The sequence below is a fragment of the Colobus angolensis genome, unplaced genomic scaffold (genome assembly GCF_000951035.1).
Source record: "Colobus angolensis palliatus isolate OR3802 unplaced genomic scaffold, Cang.pa_1.0 Scaffold83, whole genome shotgun sequence".
NCBI classification, from domain to species: Eukaryota; Metazoa; Chordata; class Mammalia; order Primates; family Cercopithecidae; genus Colobus; species Colobus angolensis.
Genome location: NW_012122154.1, coordinates 4,147,818 through 4,156,254, shown reverse-complemented (window position 1 = coordinate 4,156,254; position 8,437 = coordinate 4,147,818). Strand labels below are relative to the sequence as shown.

The 8,437-nt window shown below is 43.7% G+C and overlaps 1 protein-coding gene across 1 annotated transcript in view; it reads right to left on the bottom strand.

The window, feature by feature from the left end:
- Window positions 1-1,532: 1,532 nt before the first annotated feature.
- Window positions 1,533-8,437, bottom strand: part of MED1 (mediator complex subunit 1) — a 56,076-nt gene continuing 49,171 nt past the window's right edge. The window contains exon 14 of the mRNA XM_011929956.1: window positions 1,533-8,086. Within this exon, the coding sequence (XP_011785346.1) occupies window positions 4,725-8,086 (3,362 nt within the window). The 3' untranslated portion in view covers window positions 1,533-4,724. The remainder of the gene's footprint in view (window positions 8,087-8,437) is intronic.

The following is an 8,437-nucleotide window of genomic DNA, read 5'->3' as shown; positions in this document are numbered from 1 at the left end:
CAGTAATTTATACATTTTCCCCATGTCCCTAATTCACTTTCCCATTATAATATATGACCATTGTAGGAAGTTTAGAAAATATAGATGATCATTTATAAGAAAGTAATCACTTATAATTCACATATCAGAAGAAACCTGCTTCTTCCCCAGTAATTATTATTTTCTGCTCATGTTTTTGTTTTAAATATATAACACTTAGGCAAAATAAGCTAATGGCTTAATAAGGTTCTATTACATGGCAGTTTCTTAATTTACTCAACTTCCCCTGTTTTTGTACATTAAAGTGGCTTACAGTTTGTTTGCTATTATCAATAGTCTGCATAAACCTTTGAGGATATCTGATTTCTTTTATTAGAATGCATTTTTCTAAGGTATCAAAAACATGGTCAGTACTAAAGCTGTTGATACAGATTGCCCATTTTTCCTGATCCTTCAACAGTATTGCATATTCTTGTTTTATCTTAAATGATTTTTTCTCTTTTTTTTTTTTTTGGAGACGGAGTCTTGCTCTGTCACCCAGACGGGAGTGCAGTGGTACAAGCTCTGCTCACGGCAAGCTCCGCCTGCTGGGTTCACGCCATTTTCCTGCCTCAGCCTCCAGTAGCTGGGACTACAAGCGCGCCACCACACCTGGCTAATTTTTTGTATTTTTAGTAGAGATGGGGTTTCACCATGTTAGCCAGGATGGTCTCAATCTCCTGACCTGATGAGATTACAGGCATGAGCCACCGCGCCCGGCCCTTTTTTTTTTTTTTTTGGAGACAGAGGCTCAACTCTGTCGCTTAGGCTGGAGTGCAGTGGCACGATCTCGGCTCGCTGCAACCTCTGCCTCCCAGGTTCAAGTCTCCCAAGTAGCTGGGATTACAAGCGCGCCGCACCGCGCCTCGCTAAGTAGAGACGAGGTTTCGCCATGTTGGCCAGGCTGGTCAGTAACACCTGACTACAAGTGATCCTCCCACGTCGGCCTCCCAGAATGCTGGGATCTTTTTTCTTTTGTAGAGACAGGGTCTCCCTATGTTGCCCAGACTCGTCTGCAATTCCTGGGCCCAAGTGATCCTCCAGCCTCCTCCCAAAGTCCTGAGATCACAGACCTCATGTGAGCCACCACGACCGCCCCCCCCCCTTTATTAATCCTAGAGGGGGCTTCGTAAAACCAGGGACCTAGCTTCAGAAAACTTATTCTCAGGCCCACAAACCCAGGTCTGTCTTCTCCTCCTGTTCCAGGTACTTTTAATGTTTTTGCTTAACTTCAGCCAGTGGAATGAAAAAGCTTTTCCATTCTGTCTCATCTAAGAGCTGTTTTCTCCCAGCAAAAACTACTGATGCATTTGGTGAGTAACACTGGCAAAGGGTAGAAATTAATAGAATGAAGGCAAGTTGCACAGGTCTGTCAACTTGCCCATTCCAGTGGACCCATTTCAAGTAGTACTCAGGGAAGACATTTGCTTTTGACTGACTCTTTAAAATTGACTGGAGTTTTGAACAAATGAAAAAAGTATTCAAAGTCTAAAATTTTATTACACACAGGCAAATTACTTTTTATCAAAGAAGTTTATTTGCATGTAAATAAACAGGTTATTTTGTAATGTTTCGGGAAAAAAAATCCCACAACAGATTTCGTCTACTTTCAAAAAAATGAAAAACCCCAAAGTATTTACAGAACGGCCATATGCACAGAAAACCAAATTTGAAAGATTTTTTTTTAAAAAAAGACCCTCCCCAGCTGCTCCTGATGTACATTTTTAAACTCAAAATTTTAAGCTCAGTTCTTATAGCTGAACATGTTTCCCAATCTAGCTTCTGAGATGTTAAGTACTTCCTGCCCCTCCAAAAACTAACTCAAGGATAGAAATGTATGGGGGGCAGGAGAGGAGGGGAGAAGGAAAAAAAAATGAGACTGCCCAAGGATTGTGAATAATGTTTCCTATACTGACATCTTGAAGTGACTCAACTGTGGATACTGTATGACTCACTGGCTTCCTGAAAGGGCTTCTGAGAATTCATGATATTGCTGCACTTAATTTTCCGATCTAGGCCTGAAGAAGGAAAATCTTTCAAGTCACCAACCTCAAGCCTGGTTTTGGCAATTATATCCTGCGTTGTTTGTCCCCACCACCCCACCCCCCACCCACTAAAATACTTGTTTTAAGACACATTGACATTGAACCTGAAATCTTCATGTACATCAGAGCAGGTTATGACCAAGAACCCCTAATGTTAAGCCAAAAGACAGAAGAGGAATCAGGTCAAACTGAGAATACGTAAGACACCAGCAGCAGAAGATAGGTAGAAGTTGACTTCATGTCCTTGCCTTCTTTTGAAACAGAAGAATGAGTACACCTAGACAGGAGGGAGGTGTCCCAGGCTTGGTTTATTCTGCCTCTTCTCCTCCACCCTGTGGAGAAATGCAGTGCTCCCTGGTTCTCAGGCAGGGTGAAGCAGTTTAGCCCCGGCTCCCTGTTAAGCAAGTTCAGATGCTGGGTCAGTGTGGGGGTGAGCCCATCGACAATTCAGGGGCTTATCCTTCATCCAGATCCTAACTCGGGATTCTTTGATCTGGGATGAAGACAGAAAGAGAGAAAAGCTTCCCAGTTTACTCATTTTGGTATTTGTTGGCCCTGCTTGGGGGAGTTGAGCCCCTGATACTATCCAGTACATTCCCCGTAAGATTTTCCCCACCCAGAACAAATTTTAAAAACCACGTAACTTTTTTTTTTTTTTCCTGCAGAAACCAACTGGATAGGATTCAAAACTAGGTGACAAACTCGTGAGAAATCCAACCTGGCTGAATGTCTGAGAAGCTGCTACTGTATCAACATCACAAGATAAAGCACTCTGGTATCACCTGCCCATATCCTCCTTAGTGTCACCCAAGACATTTGACTCTGATATGGTAACTGATAACTTTTCTTGCTCCACTTTGCAATGTTTTGTTTCCTACATCTTATTACCTTGGGACACAAAAGTGGCAGAATTGTTGAGAGCTGATGACCATAAAAAGGAGAACACTAGAGGAAATGAGACAGGAAAGAGCCAAAGCTGATTTTCCAACTCTATGCTGACTCCAACCTGCAGAAAGAGCTGAATATAGAAATCTTCTTCCATATATGATGAAGTCACTCCACTTATGACATAACATACAGAGGAATCACCTGGCATTTTTTTTTTTTTAAACCCAGAAGAGTTGTGCTGGGGACCATGCCCCATCCCACTGATACAGATCCTGAATGGAATAATCAGGAATGGCACAGTGCAGGTGTCAATATCAAAGTAAGGCCGCAGAATTTTTGAGAGGACCCTCCAAAAACTGAGAACTTCTGTTGCACTCAAAACAGTCTCCTGGATTTCTATATTTTTATGTGAAGGGCTCTTATTGATGTCCTCCAGAATCCAGACTCAGACCTATTTCTCCAAAAAGGTCCAATTGGGTTGCTACATAGTAGCAAGGGTTTATCTTCATGCTCACCTAGCATTCCAGGCCCCCATTACTTCAAGTGAGCTTGAAATTGTTTTAAGTGAACTATGGCTGCGGATTTGTTACTGTTTTATCTCAGGGAGCATACTGTGGAGTGATTTAAAGTTTGGACTCCTTCTCCTTGTGATGAAGAGAAACAATGAGTCCAGCTCTTAGGAATGGCATCAGTTCTCCTGCAAACAAAATGCTGGGATGCAGACTTTTGGCACCTTGTGGAAACAGGAGAACTATTAATTCTGTAATGGTTTTCATGCCACTGAGTCAGGAAGGCTGTCCTACACTAAACCTTACTGCATCTGAAAACATGTTTACATCCCAACAAGCCACCTTAGCTTTTTTTTTTTTTTTTTTTGAAAGGAAAATGAGATTACAAGTCAATACCTCCACAGGGAGGTAACTCCTAATATTCCTATGATGTCTGAACCCTATTTAAACCCTCCTAAAATAAAAATATCATTTTGGTTTTTCTATTATATTTAACTCTAAAGGCGGGCTCTGACTAATCTGCTTGGGCTTGATGCTATAGTATTAGCACAAGCTATAAGCTCCCTACCACCATATAAGCCTTGCTCTTCAGCCAACCATCATTTTGAACCCTAAACCTCATAGATTTAGAATGAAACACTGTATAAAAACAAACAGATAAAAGGTTAAAATATTACAAATAAATAGCTAAAATAATCTTCCCTCCCCCAGTCACTCCTAAGAAACAGACACCAAACATTACTTAAGTGTCCAAAATGACCAAAGTCCTTCATCTGCCCATGACTCAAATGGACAACTACCCCAAACAAAGTTGAACAACCTTCATGCAAATGCATCAAGGAATGTATTGCTTTTTCATTTTCTGCCCAGCCCTTCATATACATGCACTAAAATGAGTTTAAAACATGGCCTAAAAATGGAAAAAGGGAGAAGAAAATATATATGAATATTTCCCACAAAACTGTTTCCCTCCCTTCCCTCTCCCTACACCCCTCCCACCCCCCTCCCTTTCTTAAGCAAGTATTTTAACTTTTTCTTTCTGGCACAGGAACAAAGACTTCTTGGTAACCAGAATCAAACCCTGTGGTTTCTTTAATAGGGTCTGGATATGCCTTTCTAATTCACCCAGCTCGATGTCAAAGCCATGCCATTTAGGATTCTTAACCAAATCAGACCTGTCTGACTCACCCCTTATGGTGGTTTGCCTATAAACTTATCAATAGTTTCTTTTCTCTGGCCCTGTTTCTTTTAGGAAATAAGGTTCCTAATTCCCAATCAGGGCCACATCCATAAGATCATCATCTTCCTCCCCAATCATAAAGTCTGGGCTGAGCCTTGAGGGTCTATCTGCAGATAAGATTGTGTTACTTGTCATAGACAAGGACTGGTCTGAAGAGATGGGTGATTTGGACCAACTCTCTGGCTTGATGCTATGGGATTTTTTCTTGTCTCGGTCTTTGTCCCGGTCTCGGTCCCTATCTTTGTCTTTTACTTTCTTCTTTTCCTTTTTGTGCTTCTTATGTTTCTCTGTGCTGTATTCAGGAAGTGGTCGGATACCATCATCTGAGCTGGGACTATTCTGATAAGATTTCTCTGCTATGGAGGAGCCTGACTCACTTTCACTGTCCAGATTCTGGGGGGTATACGCTGGTGACTTACTATGGCTGGGAGAGCCACGCTCATGCTTTGGAGTGGAACCACTGATGAGTGGAGAGCCATAGTTTTTAGAAGAAGTCATCTGAGGCCTAAGCCCTTCTCCACTACTTTCCCCAGGTTTCTGCAAAGTCACTTTGGCTTTAATGCTGGGGGAGCCTCCATCATGCTTACTGATGATAATTTTTGCCACACCTGTGCTCCCCACATTTTTTGACTCTGAGGTCTTCTTAGAAGAATCCACTGAACTCCCAGAGGTGGAAACCTTTGATTTGTCTTTATCACTTTTCTCACGCTTGCCCTGAAACTCTCCTCCTGACATGTTATGTTTAGAGGACATAGGATGGCTGGAAGAATTTGTGCTCACCCCCATCTGGCCGTCCAGTGGGTCTTCACCCCCAGGGCCACTGGTGACAACCCCATGCTTCAGTTTATCTATGACAGCTGTCAAGGACGGCTTCTTATTTCTGCTGGGAGATTTTCCTTTGGAACTCCCATGCTGGTTTTGAGAGGATGACATGGAAGAGCCACTTGAGGAAAAGGAGGAGGAAGATGCTGTACAAGAATTAGATGATGGGGGAGTTTTCTGGGACAATGAGCCTGAGGAGCCTAACCCTGAAGATGACTTCATGCCAGAGCTTGAACTAGTTCCAGACATATGAGAACCACCAGAACCTGAACTGATAGGGGACTTGGCTTTAGAGGATGGAGGAGTTCCAGGAACAGGCTTCATTGGAGAGGCAAGCTTGTCAGAGCCTCCAGGTGGCCTTGAATGAGAAGGGGATATGTTTGGTTTACTTAAAGAAGGATTCATAAGTGATGATGGCTTTCCTTGAGGTTTCATCTTGGTGCTGCTAGAGCCACTGCTCAGTCCATGCTTGGTAATGGGAGAGGAGCCTGGCTTCCCCCCAGACTGGGATGAATTTTTGGACAGGCTAGATCCAGAAGACCCCTGGCTAGAATACATACTGCTGCTTAACTTGGAACTTGATGAGCCTTCTGATTTACTGCTTTTCATCTTCCCTGAGGTGGAAGCAGATGAGGAAGAAGAGGAAGAATGGCTATGGTGGCTTTTGCTGCCTGAGGAAGACACAGAACCACTGCTGGTATACTGACTGTGAGAGGAAGGCTTGCCCACCATCACTGTTCCCTTAGGAATCTGAATAGTGATTTTGGGAATGGGTGGTGTGGCAACACCTGGGGGAGTCTGAGATCTTCCTGAACTGCCTGGAGATTTAGATCCACCTGTACTGGTAGGTGGGGTAAAAGGTCGGTTAGAAGAACTATGAGATGGAGACTTTCCCTCAGTGTCTGCTTTCTTCCTCTTTGGAGGCTTATCTTTGCTTTTCCCATCATTAGAAGGGGTCCGACTGCGCTTCCCTGGTTTGCTGTCTAATCCTGGCCCCGCGAGAGTACTATTACTGGTGCCATTGCCTTCCTTTACCCTCTTTTGAGTCTTTTCTTTCCCTAAGTCCCCAGTGGTCAGTAAAGGACCCTGACTACCACTGTGATGCTCCATAAGATCTGCAGGACCTAAAGCTTTGCCGGCTACTGATATAATACTGAAATCAACTGTGTCGGCTTGGTTATTGGCCTTAAACTTGGTCTCCCCATTATCACCTCCAAGCATTGGCACCCCCAAAGTATTTAGTGCCTGAGATGCAAATCCTTTGAAATCATCATTATCCCCACTTTGGCTGCTTTCATCAAAATATTCTTCTCCAAAACCACTTTGGCTCTGGCTGTTCAATAAATCAGGATTGAAATCTACTCCATCATGAAAAAAATGATTGGTAGGAGAGTCACTACTGGGGCTTCCAGCAGCATCTGCAATAAGATCAGCTGGATCAGTGTATGGATTTTCATTATTGTTAGTTTGAAAGACATCAGAGTCAAAGAGGGTACTCTGAGAATGCCCAGAGCTTGAAGAATCTCGAAGAGGGGTGCCAATAGCTGGACAATCATCACTAGTGCTGGGAAGTTTAGAAGCTTCTTCGGCAATGTCTGAAAGGATGTCAGTTACATCTGGGCCAATGCTGTCTGAACTGGATAGTCGGACCATCCTTTGAATACTGGGCTGGGGGTGAGGTACTGGTTGTGGGTAAGTTGTTGGGGGAGTGCTACACTGGCTTGGAGCTGGAGTGATGTGTGGTGTATCCAGTGTGTCAGCTGTCATGTTGACATCAAAGATAGGGTTCTGTGAGTCAACATCCATTGAAAATAGCTCCCTCTGAAAGTCATCTTCAGTCTGGTGCTTTGGTTTCTCAGGTGGTAATCTTGATGACTTCTTTTTCTTGGTCTTGTTGCTCCCCGAGCATATTTCCATCCGGGGTGAGCCAGAAGAGGAGTTCTGCCTTTCTAAAGGGCTGCTTCCATAAAGGGTTGAGAAATCCTGGGCAGGATTATCTTTAAGAAGGTTCATGAGCATCGGGTGGTTCTTGGTGTTGCCGGCCATTGAAGAGACAGGTGGCGGCGTGTGATGAGGAGGGGTCGGACTCGAGCCAATGGTAGACCCCCCGTTCCCTGTGATTTGCAACAAACTGGTAAGAATTGGGTTCTGAGACACCTTGCTGAAGTCCTCCCCATGGCCCACCGACTCATGCCGATCTTTGATGCTCATGCTCATATTAAACAAGGTGGTAATGGGACCCCCCGGAAAGGTGTTGGTTGGTGTAGTGGTACCACTCATTGGGTTGTTGCCTGTGGTCATGCCATACCCTGGGCTGCTAGCCGGGGGCAGGTTCTTTTTCACCATGTCTTCAACTGTCTCTGCAATGAGGGACAGTGCTGGGGTGTCGGCCTGAATGGTTTCAGCTTTCCTCCGAATAGCCCTCATCGTCACAGGGATGGACATACATCTGCAAGATAAGGAAGACAACAAAGTTAACATTGCAATAGCTGCTGAATGAGACCTGAGATTTAGATAAAACATCAGAGTTTTGCAGTAAGCAGTTTTCAGGTAGGGCAAATAATCTGTAAGGCAAAAATAGTTCTATCAAATACCAGAGCTTTGGGTAAATACATTGTAAAAATCTAACCCAACATAAAATTGTCAGCCTCTTATGAATCACACAACAAAAGCAAACTATAAAATAAGAGTACAAATAATTGAATTTCAAACTGAACTAAAAGCAAATTGGTAATAATGGAACTCAGTAAGAAAATGCCTCCTTAGGGGCCGGTCGCAATGGCTCACGCCTGTATCCCAGTACTTTGGCAGGCTGAGGCAGCTGCAACACGAGGTCAGGAGATCGACACCATCCTGGCCAACATGGTGAAACCCCGTCTCTACTAAAAATACAAAAATTAGCTGGGTGTGGTGGC